Source organism: Helianthus annuus, chromosome 5, assembly GCF_002127325.2.
Source record: "Helianthus annuus cultivar XRQ/B chromosome 5, HanXRQr2.0-SUNRISE, whole genome shotgun sequence".
Taxonomy (NCBI): domain Eukaryota; kingdom Viridiplantae; phylum Streptophyta; class Magnoliopsida; order Asterales; family Asteraceae; genus Helianthus; species Helianthus annuus.
The window spans coordinates 105,670,071-105,685,874 of record NC_035437.2 but is presented as its reverse complement, the minus strand read 5'-3'; the positions used below and the strand labels follow the sequence as shown (position 1 = coordinate 105,685,874).

The following is a 15,804-nucleotide window of genomic DNA, read 5'->3' as shown; positions in this document are numbered from 1 at the left end:
CAATCACAAATTTATCGAGATATGGCTTGCAAACCCGATTCATCAAATCCATAAACACTGCCGGCGCATTCGTCAACCCAAACGGCATCACTAGAAACTCGTAATGTCCATAACGTGTTCTGAAGGCAGTCTTCGGTAAACTTTCTTCCTGAATCCGCAGATGGTGATAACCTGATCGATCTTGGAGTAGTAACTTGATCCTTGAAGTTGGTCGAATAAATCATCAATCCTCAGCAAAGGATACCGATTCTTGATGGTTAACTTGTTCAGCTCCTGGTAGTCGATACACATACGAAAACTACCGTCATTCTTCTTGACAAACAGCACTGGAGCTCCCTAAGGCGAGAAGCTTATTATTAAGCTTAAAACGATGCTGCCATAAGAAAGATCAACTAAATAATCCTTTTAAAACGATGATTACCGGTTAGATAAAAGCAAGACTAATTAAATAATGATAAATCTTTGCCACTAAATGAGTTAAGAAATGTAAAAATTTTGTTTTTTCCAGACGGCAAAAGCCATGATATGGTATAAATCAATTAACCAATAATTATCTTTGGGACAATTATTATTAATCATTATATAATTTAAGCATGATAAGAACTAATAATTTAATAATAAGGTATTTTATAATTAACCAATAAATCAATTATCGGGAGAAAACCAATAAATAAGAAAATAGTGAATTAACCGCATATGTTTGCCAGTTGCTTATAGACTACGTATTCACTTTTAAAAAAAACGGAAAAGTGAATTGAATTAACAATTATATTTTTTAGCCGGCATAAGCAATAATAAATATATTCTCGATTTAACCCAAAAGTATATGAGTTAGAATATAGGTTATTCAAGAAGATTAAGAGAAGAATAAAACAAGTCTCTAACACAACCCACAATTGTATGAATTACAATATGGATTAAGTAGGAGTGTGATGAATAATGAAAAAATAATTAGAGAATATGATATACCTTATGATTGTGTGATCCAAAGCAAGCGTGCTGATAACGTGTTATAAACAAACCTAATAACAAGAAGATGAGAAGAGATAATTGGGAAAGAAAGAGATGTTTAGTATTAATGGTGCATCATATACAATAGAATACATGGACTATTTATAGAGGGAATAAACTTGAAGAACAAGTTGGTTTATATTAGGAGTTGATAATCTAAGACTAGTGGGTATGGGGGCCGGCTGAGGCCCGGCTAGGACCGGCGCCGGTCCCCCACACCACCCCCCATAGGGTCGGCTCGGCAAGTTCAACTCCCACCAACCGGTGTAGCCGTGACTCTCTCCTAACACACACACATCTATACATATATATATATATATATATATATATATATATATATATATATATATATATAGGGAGCCGCTAGAATGAGAACCACCTCGAGTTGTAAGAACCGCGAGAACTACACCCCACGGAGCGCCGTTCGCCATGATTTTTTTTTACAAGTAGATGTGTATATTATAAACACAGCCGTAAAAAATCATGGCGAACGGCGCTCCGTGGGGTGTAGTTTTTTACACCACAAGTTTGGTGAAAAAAAAAGAAAAAAGAAAAAAAAATTAAAAAACACCAAACTTGTGGTGTAAAAAACTACACCCCACGGAGCGCCGTTCGCCATGATTTTTTACGGCTGTGTTTATAATACACACATCTACTTGTAAAAAAAAATCATGGCGAACGGCGCTCCGTGGGGTGTAGTTCTCGCGGTTCTTACAACTCGGGGTGGTTCTCATTCTAGCAGCCCCATATATATATATATATATATATATAAAGGGGTTCATCCCCCACCCCTAGGTCCATCCCTTCCAAGCCAAGCGTACATGGCGCTAACGTGGCAGTCCATCCCCTTAAGAATGAGGCTCCCCATACCCACTAGTATAAATGTAATTCTTTAGAGTTAAATGCCATTTTAGTCCCTGTGGTTTGGGCCATTTTGTCAGTTTAGTCCAAAGGTTTCATTTTTAACATGCGGGTCCAAAAAGTTTTCACAGTTGCTATTTTAGTCCACTGGGTTAACTTCATCCATTTTTTCTGTTAACAAGAAGGCCAATTCGGTCATTTTATATGGCTGAATTGCAATTTTAGTTAACAGAATTACATACAAAATGACCGAATTGGCCTTCTCGTTACCTAGAAAAAATGGATGAAGTTAACCAAGTAGACTAAAATGGCAACTGTGAAATCTTTTTGAACCCACATGTTAAAAATGAAACCTTTGGACTAAACTTGCAAAATGAACCAAACCACAGGGACTAAAATGACATTTAACTCAATTCTTTATAACAGTACATTTATATTTGTGTCGTCCTCAAAAGTTCTTGGGAAGATGGCAATGGGCCAACATGTTGGGTTTAGTAAAATGGTGACGAACCGCGAAAGCAATGGTGAAACCAAGATCCAATCATCATCTTCATCAACCACCAAACCGACACAGTACAATCCAAACCCACCCTTGCGCCATTTGTCGGTGTACATTTCTATTTCAGCAAATTCACTTCAGGTTCGTCAAATCTAAACCCTACTCCTTTCAAAATGGGCAAAATGGGAGAGGAGAAGAAATCTGGAGGATGTATGGGCTGGTTTATCGTCTTAATTGTAGTAGGAGAAATCGCCTTAGCCTTAGCCTTAGGGTTTACATTGAGGAACAAGTTTCATCACGATGACGACGGTGATTCTCCGGTTCCCAGGCCTCCAGGACCCGTTGCGCAGAAGTATGGTGATGCTTTGAAGATTGCTCTGCAGTTTTTTGACATCCAAAAATGTAAGCATAACTCCTTTTTTGTGTTATATAATTAACTTATTACATTGTTGACATTATTAAATAAAGTTTATAGATGCATATGTTAACTGCTGTTTTTGTTTGTATGTTTACAGATCTAAAATTTGTTTTCTAAGTTTAGGTCACTGAGTGCATTTAAGTTAGTGTTTTAATTATATAGATTTGAGAGGATTTTAAGGGTAGATTTAGATCTATAATATGATTTGATATTTGTTTGTTTTATTTTTCTAGAGTTAGATTTGACTACTAAGGGTGTACGGGGCGCAATCGGGGAGTGGTGCGGTGAAGGATTTCCCCGATCGGGAACACCGCCGCCATCCCCGCGGGGTCCCGAATCGGGGTTCATTTTGGGTGTGGGGTTACCGCTTGAATTTGCACGTTGAACGAGATATGACCGTTACCAACGGTCGATTTTAATAAAAAAAAAAAAAATTCAATTTTTTTTAAACAATATATATTAACCAATCTAATTCATTTTTTTTACCACATTCACAACAAACCCACACCAAAACTCTCATTCCTTTCAATCTTTCAAACACAAAATGGATTCCAAGTTCCCGTTTCTTTCTACCCTGCCCGAGTTTCCCGACGATGGAGATGCATCGTCAAGCGATAGTAGCTTAGTTTTCTTCCAAAATCTCATCCAACAAGCGGAGCTACTAGACACGGCATCGTCTAGTAAAAAAAATTATGTCCGTCGAGATCGTGTGGGGGGCCACGAGACACTCATGGCCGATTATTTTGATGAAAATCCAAAATTTAGTGAAGATACTTTTCGTCACAGGTTTCGTATGTCCAAGTCTTTGTTCCTAAAAATTGTTAGTGACGTGGAAGCGTATGACGAGTGGTTTCAAGAAGGCTTAGACGGGAGAATGAAGAAAAGCTTTACACCGTTGCAAAAGGTTACTTCGGCAATTAAACAACTTGCAACCGGTAACCCACCAGACGAGGGGGACGAGTATTTAAATATGTCTGAAAGGACCTCTCGTGAGTGCCTTGAATATTTCTGCGAGACGGTATGTAAAAGGTATGGCGGTGAATTCCTACGTAGACCAACGAGCCACGACATCGCGCTATTGTATCAGGCTCATGAGGATAGGCATCACCTACCTGGTATGTTAGGGAGTCTGGATTGTACACACTTCGTCTGGAGAATGTGCCCCACAGAATTGCGTGGACAATACATGAGAGGCGATCATCAATACCCGACGGTTATGTTGGAAGCGGTAGCGTCTCAAGATTTGTGGATTTGGCATGCTTTTTGTGGGCCAGCGGGTTCACAAAACGACATCAACGTGCTGCAACAATCTCCGTTATTTCTTGCTCAACGAAATGGAACGGCGCCAAATTGTCCATTTCAAGTGAACAACCACTTATACAAACGCGGGTATTATCTTACTGATGGGATCTACCCTACCTGGTCCGTGTTTGTGAAGTCTTTTCCATATCCACACGACCCGAACGAAAAAAAGTTCAAGAGGCAACACGAGGCCGCAAGAAAAGATGTGGAACGGGCGTTTGGTGTGTTAAAGTCGAAGTGGGGAATACTAAATCGTCCAATGCGTTCGAAAACGGTGAGAAAGATAAGGTCCATCGTGTATACGTGCCTTATTTTACACAACATGATTATAAAAGACGACGGAAGGGCGATAGCACCGGTTCATATTCAAGATCCTCCAGTGGAACCCGTCTTCGATGATACAGCCTATACGGAGCTCATTGACGAAGACACGCATTGGAGGCTAAAACACGATCTCGTTGAGCATCTCGGAAGTTTAGATTTGCCTCACCTTGAAGTTGATTCGGACGAGGAGTAGTTTGTTTTTATATTTTTCTAGGTTGAATGTATTTTTTTTTTCTAGTTCGAATGTTTTTTTTTTAATTTAATGAAATGTCTTTTATTTAATTTTTATTTTTATTAATCTTTTTTTAATTTATAAAACATGCATTAGAAAAAAAAACAAAAAAAAAAAAAAAAACAACTCCCCTAATAGGTGAGTGCCGCCATCAAAAAGGGGTATTAGGGGAGTGTATTAGGGGAGTTGACGTGGCACCATGTGATTGGTTACGTGTAAGATGGGGGACTCACCTATTAGGTGAGCACCCCTTACACCCTAAAAGTGTAAACTGAGAACACACTCTGTTTTTTATAATAGAGCCATACAGGGACCATGATTATGGAAAAAAACAAAGAGTTTTGCTAATCATTGCGCCAAGGGTTATGATTAAGAGCATGACTCTTAGTTAACTTTTTGATAAAATAATTAAAAAACAAAATTATCTCAACTACAAGAGTGAATTACATTGCCAACCCTACAATGAAACTTCAATCAAAATACTTTTGGATATTTATTCAGTTTTATTATTATTATTATTTTTTTGTAGCGGGTAAATTGGTAAATAATGAAATATCATGGAGGGGGGATTCGGGCATAGATGACGGAAAAGAAGCAAATTTGGATCTTTCTAAGGGAATGTATGATGCTGGAGATCATATGAAATTTGGATTCCCGATGGCTTACACAGCAACCGTCCTTTCGTGGGCCATACTTGAGTATGGTGATCAAATGAATAAAGCTAATCAACTGGATTCTGCTAAAGACTCACTTAAATGGATTACTGATTACTTAATTAATGCTCATCCTGAACCTAACGTGCTCTATATTCAGGTAACCCTAATCTTCAAACTCATCATATAATATCACATTTCTGTTCACTGTTTTGACCTGAGCCATTTTGAACCGATTTTTTTTCTTTCAGGTGGGTGATCCAGATATCGATCACAGTTGTTGGAATAGACCTGAAAGTATGACCGAAAAACGGCCTCTAATACAAATAAACGCATCCACTCCTGGAACAGAAGTTGCAGCCGAAACCGCAGCAGCAATGGCATCCGCATCATTAGTGTTCAAATCAAGCGACTCAACATATTCAAACTCACTTTTAAAACACGCCAAAGAATTATTTACATTCGCTGATAAACATAGAGGCTCTTACAGTGAAAACATCCCTCAAGTTCAGAAATATTACAATTCAACCGGTTATGGTGACGAGCTTCTGTGGGCTGCTAGCTGGCTTTATCATGCAACTAAAGATCAAACATATCTCGATTATGTTGTTGGAAGTAATGGTGAGACTTATGCTAATTGGGGAAGTCCTACTTGGTTTAGTTGGGATGATAAACGACCCGGGACCCAGGTAAAGTTGGTTATCCTGTTATTATTTTTACCTGCTTGCTTATTGAAACAAACTTCCCACCTTTTCCCCGTTATTAAAAAAACATAAGAATAATTGGGTGGATTGCAAAATTTGTCCATGAGTTAATGAAATTGCCAAATTCGTCCCTAAGTTATTTTATGGAAATGGCAACAAAGATGAGACGTCAGGGATCTAGTTACAAAAAAAAGTCTTATTTTAGATGTAACAGGCAAAAGTGCCTAAACCTCAGGGACGATTTTGGTAGTTTACTCTTTAACTAAAGGACAAGCTTATAATGTACATAATCTTTGTTTCTCTCTCTCTTTGCATTATAAACTTGTACTTTAGTTAATAATCAGTTAACAGAATAAACAAACGGAGTTCTAAACCTTTTGATCTAGATGCGGAAAAACAAACCTTTAGATGACAGTCGCAGATGTGGCCAAACTCAAGGACGAAAATGGCATTTTACTCTAAAAAAAATCACAAAAGTACCTGTTTTTGGCCTGTAACCCAATCGGCTAATAAACTGTGCAGGTTCTTTTGTCAAGGGTAAGCTTCTTCGATTCAAAAGCTGCTACAGATGCAAGCCTCAAAAAGTACAGAAAAACCGCCGAGGCCGTAATGTGTGGTCTTCTGCCGAAATCCCCAACAGCAACATCAAGCAGAACAAGAAGTATATGTTTTTTTTTTTTTTTTTTTTTTCTCAAATGCTACCCAAGTATCCAACTTTTTTATTAAGACCACACATATATTAAAATTATGTATATCCTTTCATCTATACCAATTTCAGCTAGAAGGCCCATAATAATGCCAAATGACAAAAATGCCCTTATTTTTTTTTGAGGAAAATAGTTTTAAACTATAAGGTGTTTTTGTCTTTCCAAAAGTTATAGGGACATTTTCGACTTTTCATCATGTGGCATATTTTTTTTGTTAAAATTGGTACAACTGAAACCATATACCTACTTGTGTCATTGTGTGGCTTTTAAAGTAGTTTTATACATCTATTATATGAGTGGCTTTAATGAAAAAGGTTGAATGCTTGGGTGACCTCTACAAACATTATCCTTTTTCTTTTTTGTATCTATATGTGTGTATATATATATATCTCACTGTCAACAACACAGGTGGTCTTATATGGATCAGTGATTGGAACGCTTTGCAGCATCCGGTAGCTTCTGCCTTTTTAGCCGTTGTTTACAGTGATTACATGCTTACATCACGCACCCAAAAAATCCAATGTGATTCAGCCTCCTTTTCAGCTAAAGATCTTAGGAAATTTGCATTGTCACAGGTATGCTTCAGTTAAGTTATCTGAGAGACAATTACTAGTAGAGATGGTACTGATGGTTTTTTTTTTTTTTTTTTTTTTTTTTTTTTTTTTTTTTTTTGCATTAGGCCAATTATGTGTTGGGAGACAATCCAATGAAAATGAGTTATCTGGTTGGATATGGTGACAAATACTCGCAATTTGTGCACCATAGAGGAGCCTCGATACCCGCTGACGCAACAACCGGGTGCAAGGGTTGGCAATGGCTTGAGTCAGACCAACCTAACCCTAATGTTGCAATGGGTGCACTTGTTGGTGGACCATTTTTAAACGAGTCATTTGTTGACGACCGTAACAACTCAATGCAAACCGAACCAAGCACTTACAATAGTGCAGCCATTGTTGGGCTTCTTTCGGGTTTGGTTACAACCTCATCAGTGGCTACATCCTTCACATGATTATACTATCTTATTTGTATTATAATTAATTAATATTGTGAGAGAGAATTTGTTTGTGTAGGGGTTAGTAATATCCACGTTAGAAATATACAACTTATGTGATGAGTGTATATACTGTTAGGTGTCTTGCTTGTTATCACTTGTTTTTTGACTTGTAATTCTAAGCTAAAGTATGAACTTGTACTTCGTGAATGATTTTGGTTGTGCCAACTGCCAAGGTGTGGATGTTGTTAAATCGGTGGTGTTCAGTGGTTGTGGATCGAGAACCCGGCTCAAAACTGTAAAAGTTGGCACAAATTTGAACCAGACAAGAACCTGGAAATCGTGTAAGACACAAACCGAACCCGAGACAGTTTGTGGGTTTACACGAGCACAATCTGTTAAACCTGAGCACAATCTGTTAAACCTGATTATTTTATTTATATATCATACTAGGTTAGAACCCCGTGTATTCCACGGGTTGAATAAATGTAATTTTATATATTAAATAATAAAAAAGTTATATCTTTATGAAACTCACGTATTGTACGGGTTAATTAAATGTAATTTTATATATCAAATAATAAAAAAAGTTATATCTTTAAAAACCAGGTGTATTACACAGATTAAATAAATGTAATTTTGTATACTAAATACTAAAAACATCGTATTTAAAAAAAAAAAAACATGTATAATCAGGTTGAATAAATCTACCAAATGATAAAAATTACATCCTTAAAAAACCCCTTATATTACACGTGTTGAATAGATCTAACCATATGTATTACACAAATTAAATAAATATAGTTTTGTATATTAAATACTAAAAATATCGTATATTTAAAAAAACTCGTGTATAGTCGGGTTGAAAAAATCTACCAAATAAAAAAAATTATATCCTTAAAACCTAGTGTATTACACGTGTTGAATAAATCTAATTTTATGTAGCAAATGATAAAAAAAATTATATCTTTAAAAACTTCGTGTATTACACGGGTTACATAAATGTAACTTTGTATAGTAAATAATAAAAGTTAAATTTTAAAAACCCCGCGTCAGATGCAAAAGGTTTGAGATTTGGACTAAAGTGGCAAAAGTGACTAAATCTCGAAGACCAAAATGACAGTTTATTCATAATGAAATACCAAAAAAAGTCAAATCATTGAATAACATAAAATAGATAAACAATTATTAAGCTTTTAATAGAAAAACTTACGTTTTATCCAATGAGATATCTCGGAAATAAACTCAGGATTATTTTTATATATTACTATTACTATTAGTATTAGTATTAAATTAGTTTTTAGATTTGATTAAATATTATTAATAATAAGAATTTGTATTAATTTAGATTAAATATTATTATTTTCAATATTATTAATAATTTTAATCAATTAAATGAGAAAATGACAAGTGTCCCAAAACAAGTTTTTTTTTTTTATTATATAGTATAGATAGATTTTATCTAAACCATTAACACGTATTATTAGGCGGATGAGTTATATTTGTTATAATCTTATCTTCTAAAATTTTAAATCAACAAATGTGTAGAGTTTTGAAAATTATGTTCTATCACATAAAATTATAAATAAATTAAAAGGTATTCTATAACCGATTACTTGATTATGACTGTATGAAACTTTACTAACTTTAATTATCAAGTTTATTGAATTATTGGTTTATTATCAATCCGTTAGTTTTTTAGATTAAATATTATTATTTTTATTTTAATCAATTAAATGAGAGAATGACAAGTGTCCCAAAACAGGTTTCTTTTATTATATAGTATAGATTCGTACTCTAAAATTATAAAATGAAAAAAACCCGAAAAGTAAATAGTAAACCATTCATGTTAGATTATTGAGTTTTGATAAAAAAAAATAAAAAGGTATATGAGGATACTGGGGGCACCCTCAGGTACCAACCACATTGGGGTTCGTGTATCACGGAAACACCGTCGCATGTGGCTGGGGTAGTGTAATCGGCTTTGGGTTTCCACTTCTAGTACCCGATACGGTATTGTGGAACTTCAAGGGCATGAGGCTTTCGAGTACTTTGGGTGATAGGCCTGGTAATTTGGATAGTTTTGATGGAAAAATGAGGTTTCTTGTTATGATAGGTTGTGTACTTTTGCCCCTACTAGTACCTTTATATACTTGGGCGAACAATAAAAAGCCGATACTGCCAGTGAGGTAGTGGTGGAGTGGTTGAGGAAAAGAAACTATTAGGTTCCCCGGGTCTTTTGATTGCATTTGGTTCATTTGAGCGAAAGCGTTGGGCTTTGTTGGAAACCCGAGAAAGAGAATTGCGATGCCACCAACTCGGATCCATCGTTGGATAGTAGTCGGGTACCGAGAAAAAGTTTGGGTTCGGGTTGTTTAGATTGTATGGATCCATGGCTAAATTTTTATAAAAGATGAAGAAATTTATAAAAATGAGAGAGAGATTGGGTAGGATTGATTTGAAAATGAGTTGAGTTGTGTTTATTTATAGATAAAGTAATTAATTTTTTTAATGTAGCCATTTAACGGCATGATATTTGAACAACTAGGTCCGTCTTCGGCGTTGAGGGGCTGCCGGAGAAGACGGGGACGGGCCTAAAGGGGAGGTGTGCTGGCTCGATGCCCAACCATCGGGCCCTACTCTTCCCCACACCGCATAGTCTAAAATGATGATATTCAATTCACCCACTATCCACAAAAAGGTTTAAAGGGATTCAAGAGAAAAAAAACACACTTTCTCTGTTACCCTCCCAACATGAAAGCCCTAGAACAACAACAAGAACAATCCGATGACCGATTGGAGCAGAAAGCCAGACTATCATACCCTGAAGAAATAATCGAAGAGATCTTCTCCAGACTCCCTGTCAAATCCATTCTCCGGTTCAGATCCCTCTCCAAACCATGGCTCTCGATCATCTCCGGTCCACGATTCACCAAACTCCAGATCACTCGCGCCACCCGCACCGCCTTATTCATATCCGCTTGCGATCGAGGCAATGGCGACCGACACTTATTCTCTGGCTCTCTTGAAGACGGATCAGTCACTCATCTCATGACAATCGGCACCCCTAATTGTAAAGAAGCGGAACATTTAAATGGGTTAGTATGTTTTACTTATGGAGATCTATTTTATGATAACAATATCACTTTGGTTCTTAACCCAAGCACCCATAAGTTTTTTAAACTCCCTGATCGTGTTTCGGATAATTATATTGCGTCTAACTTATTTGGGTTCGATGAATCAAGAAATGAACACAAGGTTTTGAACATAAGTCAATCTTTTGAAGACTCTGATACAATCGAGATTATGATTTTCTCCTTTTCAAATTACTCATGGAGAAAGATCGATGTGGATCTTCCTGTTAATGTAAGTCTTAATGTTAGTCGGCATCGTTGGTACTATTCAGGAGGAAGTGTTTGTGTCAATAGCACCGTACATTTGATGCTTCGTGACCCACTTGAAATTTTGGCATTCTATTTAAGAACAGAGAAGTTTTGCGTTGTTAAGATTCCTTTAGATGCCGTGCCCCAAGATACGTTACATCCATGCACACGCTTCATAAAAATCAATGGCTTGTTAGGCATCGTTTCTCACGATCGTGTGGAGGAAAGCAATGAAATGCATATCTGGATATTGCAAGACTACGAAAAACGAGTTTGGATCAAAGAAACCATTAGGTTCCCTGGGTCTTGGATCAAGATGGGTCGTCCTTTCCCGTTGGATTCTGGCAATACTGATGAGATTATGTTTTCCCCAAGTGTGTTGTCTGAGGATTTGTTCGAAGTACCCATCTACGACATGAAGAGTAGATGTTTTAAATCAATTCAACTAACTCTTGATCGTCAATTTGTATGGCCAGAAGCGGTGGAGTTGGAGGAAATCAAGTGTTATGTTGAAAGCCTCATTCCTTTGCAGAACCAGCAGAATGATACATACCTTCGTTTCTGAAATTCAGGTTTTCATTTTGTTGGTATCTTTCTTGTTAATGCATGTTCTTATAAAGTAAACTGTTGCTGCTGTTATGTTAAAGGTTTTGTCAGCGGGGAAATACTGAGTGAATCATTCAGTTTACTGAAAACGACACATTTGTTATAATCTACAGTATTAAGGGGAATTACAATGTTTCTGATATCAAACCAACTACCTACAGTATTTGTCACTCGACCATCCATTGGCTAGTCATTTGTCCAATGGTGTCTGTGACTGTGGTCAGATCACCCCTTGGCCACCCGTTTGTCCAAATGTGACGGGAAACAAGTAATGTATACAAAACCCCACATACCGGCTGTAACTTGGTGATTACATAGACTTAATCACTGTAACTATAACTTTGGAAATAATTTGGAGTTTTGTAAAATAGTTGATAAAAAGAGAATGACTCACATTATAGATTTACGAGCAGAGTATAAGCTTTACTGATTAGCCTTTTAACCTAATTTAAATAACAATGCACACACACAAACGGGATTAGTAACTAATTCAGCAGTTACGTCAATTCACGAGATTAAACCTTCACAACTATTATCAAGTGCGATACTTAATAATCCAATGGATTCACAACGAATGACAGAGCATAGTCCGAATTCGAACAGCACTCAAACATTCAAGTTGAAATCACAATGAATAACAAAGTATAAGCTCAATTTGAGCAGCACTCGGACAATCGTTGGATAGTTATAATCGATCGAACGTTGAATCGTAATAGCGATCGAGTTATTACCCTGATTGTTGCAGCACCTCGTGATCGTGTGTGTTTAATTGTAGTATAATGGCCTGAACTCGACGTACACAGAAGCTATTTACGTCGTTTTAACTCCCCTGTGCAAGTCCCAAGGTCGGCTATTTATAGCAAGTTTTGGGGCTCCCTTACGGACCGTAAGCCTGACCCTTTACGGTCCGTAAGCTAAGCAGTCTAAATATAGGCTGCCTAGGCTCGGGACTAGCTTGGGTGAATCAAAACAATTGGCCAATCAGAAGTTTGCAACGTTTGATTTTAGATTATTATCAACTAGGGTTTGCCCCCCTCGAGTTTTAGGGGCCCTGATCCTGATTCCGATCATTCTGAAAATTTTAGGGCTAGTGCAGAATTAATTGGGTGTCTTAATTAGGGTTTTCTTATTGACTAATTATTGTCCTAATTATTGATTTTAGTGGCAGTTGTTACATCCTCCCCACCTTGAGAAAAATCTCGTCCTCGAGATTTACTGAAATAGATGAGGGTACTTTCGTTTCATCTCTGATTCCAGTTCCCAAATGTATTCTGGTCCTCTCTTGGATTCCCATTTGACTTTTACTAGCACTAGTCGTTTGTGTTTGAGAAACTTGATCTTTCGGTCTTCTATTTGTAAGGGTTTCTCTACGAATTTCAGCTTTTCATTTACCTCTATATCTTGAAGAGGTACTACCAGGGATTCGTCTGATAGACATTTCTTGAGATTGGATACATGAAACACATCATGTACTCCAGCTAATTCTTCTGGTAGTTGTAAACGATAAGCTACTGGTCCTATTCGTTGGATCACTGGGAATGGTCCAACATATCTGGGACTCAGTTTTCCTTTCTTACCGAATCGTACTACTCCTTTCCAAGGAGATACTTTTAATAGTACTTTGTCTCCGACTTGGAATTCTAACGGCTTGCGGCGATTGTCTGCATAGCTCTTCTGACGATCTCTAGCAGTTTTCAGTCTTTCCTTGATTTGCGATATCTTGTCAGTAGTTTCTTGCACAATCTCTGGACCTGATAATTGACTTTCTCCTATTTCTGCCCAACATACGGGAGTTCTGCACTTGCGTCCATACAGTGCTTCGAATGGAGCAGCTTCGATGCTCGAATGATAACTATTGTTATAGGAGAATTCAATTAATGGTAAATGGCTATCCCAATTACCACCAAAGTCAATTACACATGCTCGGAGCATGTCTTCCAGGGTTTGTATCGTCATTTCACTTTGTCCGTCCGTTTGAGGATGATATGCGGTACTTAAATTAAGTCGAGTTCCCATTGCTTCTTGGAAACTTGTCCAGAAACGGGAAGTGAAACGACTATCTCTATCCGATACAATGGAGAGTGGGACTCCATGTAAGGATACTACTTCATCTACATACAACTTGGCTAACCTTTCCATGCTAAAGGTTTCCTTTATTGGTAGAAAATGAGCTGATTTGGTTAATCGATCCACAATTACCCAAATAGCATCATTGCCTTTTCTGGTTTTGGGTAACTTAGTAACAAAATCCATTGTTATGAGTTCCCATTTCCATACAGGCATTTCTAACTGTTGTAGTAGTCCTGAAGGTTTCTGATGTTCGGCTTTAACTTGTGAACAGGTTAGACACTTAGATACGTATTCGGCTATATCCTTTTTCATTCCTATCCACCAAAAATTATTTCTTAAATCTTGGTACATCTTATTGTTTCCTGGATGTACAGTATACCTAGATTTATGAGATTCTTCTAAAATCTTATTTCTTAATTCTCCTTGCTTAGGTACCCAAATTCGTTTCTTGTGGAATCTCCAAATTCCATCTTTTCCTTGTTCTAATTCCTTTAGGTAACTTTTCATTCCTTCGGCATCGTCCTTGATTGCCGTTCCTTGAACTTCCTTTACTTGTTCCATTAAATCTAATTGTAGATTTAACCTAAGAGCACGGACTCGCTTTTGCTTTTCATGATATTTACGACTTAAGGCGTCTGCGACTACGTTTGCCTTTCCTTCGTGATATTGAATATCACAGTCGTAATCACTTAGGATTTCCATCCACCTTCTTTGCCTCATGTTTAACTCTTTTTGCCCAAATATATACCTTAAACTCTTATGATCCGTATAGATAGTAAACTTACTTCCGTATAGATAATGTCTCCAAATTTTAAGGGCAAAAATTATGGCTCCTAATTCTAGGTCATGAGTTGTATAATTTTCTTCGTGCTTTTTTAATTGCCTAGAGGCATACGCAATTACCTTTTTGCGTTGCATCAATACACATCCATATCCTAATTTTGAAGCATCACAGTATACTTCAAAATCCTCGGTTCCTTCGGGTAAAGCTAAAATTGAAGCATTCGTTAATTTGTGCTTTAGAATCCTAAAAGCTTCCTCTTGTCTAGATCCCCATTCAAACTTAACGGCTTTACAGGTTAGCTTAGTTAAAGGTACAACTATCTTAGAGAAATCTTTAATAAATCGTCTATAGTATCCAGCTAAGCCTAGAAAACTTCTAATTTCCATAACCGTTCGTGGAGCTCTCCAATTCGTGATTGCTTCTATTTTAGCAGGATCTACGTGAATTCCTTCGTGATTCACCATATGACCTAAAAATTGCACTTCTTGTAGCCAGAATTCACACTTCGAGAATTTGGCATAAATCTTTTCTTTTCTTAACAAGGTTAAGAGTGCATGCAAGTGTTTACAATGTTCCTCCTGACTTTTGGAATAAATGAGTATATCGTCAATGAAAACGATCACAAATTTATCCAAGTATGGTTTACAGATCCTATTCATCATGTCCATAAATGCGGCTGGAGCATTTGTTAATCCAAAGGGCATGACTGTAAACTCATAATGACCATACCTAGTTCTGAAAACAGTTTTAGGTATGTCCTCCTCTTGCACTTTCAGCTGGTGATATCCTGATCTTAAGTCTATCTTAGAGAAATACCTAGCTCCTTGCAATTGATCAAAAAGATCATCAATCCTAGGTAATGGGTATCGGTTCTTAATTGTAACTTTATTCAATTCCCTATAATCGATACACATTCTCATTGATCCATCTTTCTTTTTCACAAACAACACTGGTGCACCCCAAGGGGATGAACTAGGTTGTATAAATCCTTTGCTTAGTAATTCATCTAATTGCTTTTTCAATTCTAGCATTTCAGTAGGTGCTAATCGATAAGGTGTCTTAGCTATTGGTGTAGTACCTGGAATTTAATGAATTCTAAACTCTACTTCCCTATCCGGTGGTAACCCAGGTAATTCTTCTGGAAAAACATCTGGGTATTCTGAAACTATAGGGATGTCCTGGAGTTCCTTACTTTTAGTGTTAATGATTATAGAAATCATATACACCATTTCTTGTTTCCTTGAATAACTAGCCAATTT

General features: G+C 36.9%; 2 protein-coding genes across 2 annotated transcripts; both read left to right on the top strand.

Moving 5' to 3' along the window:
- The first annotated feature begins 2,320 nt into the window (after window positions 1-2,320).
- On the top strand, window positions 2,321-7,955 carry LOC110941017 (endoglucanase 2). The gene is made up of 6 exons (XM_022182617.2): window positions 2,321-2,773; window positions 5,177-5,460; window positions 5,552-5,989; window positions 6,527-6,665; window positions 7,120-7,286; window positions 7,391-7,955. The coding sequence occupies exons 1-6, from the start codon at window positions 2,545-2,547 to the stop codon at window positions 7,718-7,720; spliced, it is 1,587 nt and encodes a 528-aa protein (XP_022038309.1). The 5' UTR covers window positions 2,321-2,544; the 3' UTR covers window positions 7,721-7,955.
- A 2,501-nt stretch (window positions 7,956-10,456) lies between these two features.
- On the top strand, window positions 10,457-11,650 carry LOC110939028 (F-box protein At5g65850). The gene has a single exon (XM_022180935.2). The coding sequence runs from the start codon at window positions 10,457-10,459 to the stop codon at window positions 11,648-11,650; it is 1,194 nt and encodes a 397-aa protein (XP_022036627.1).
- The last annotated feature ends 4,154 nt before the right edge of the window (window positions 11,651-15,804 follow it).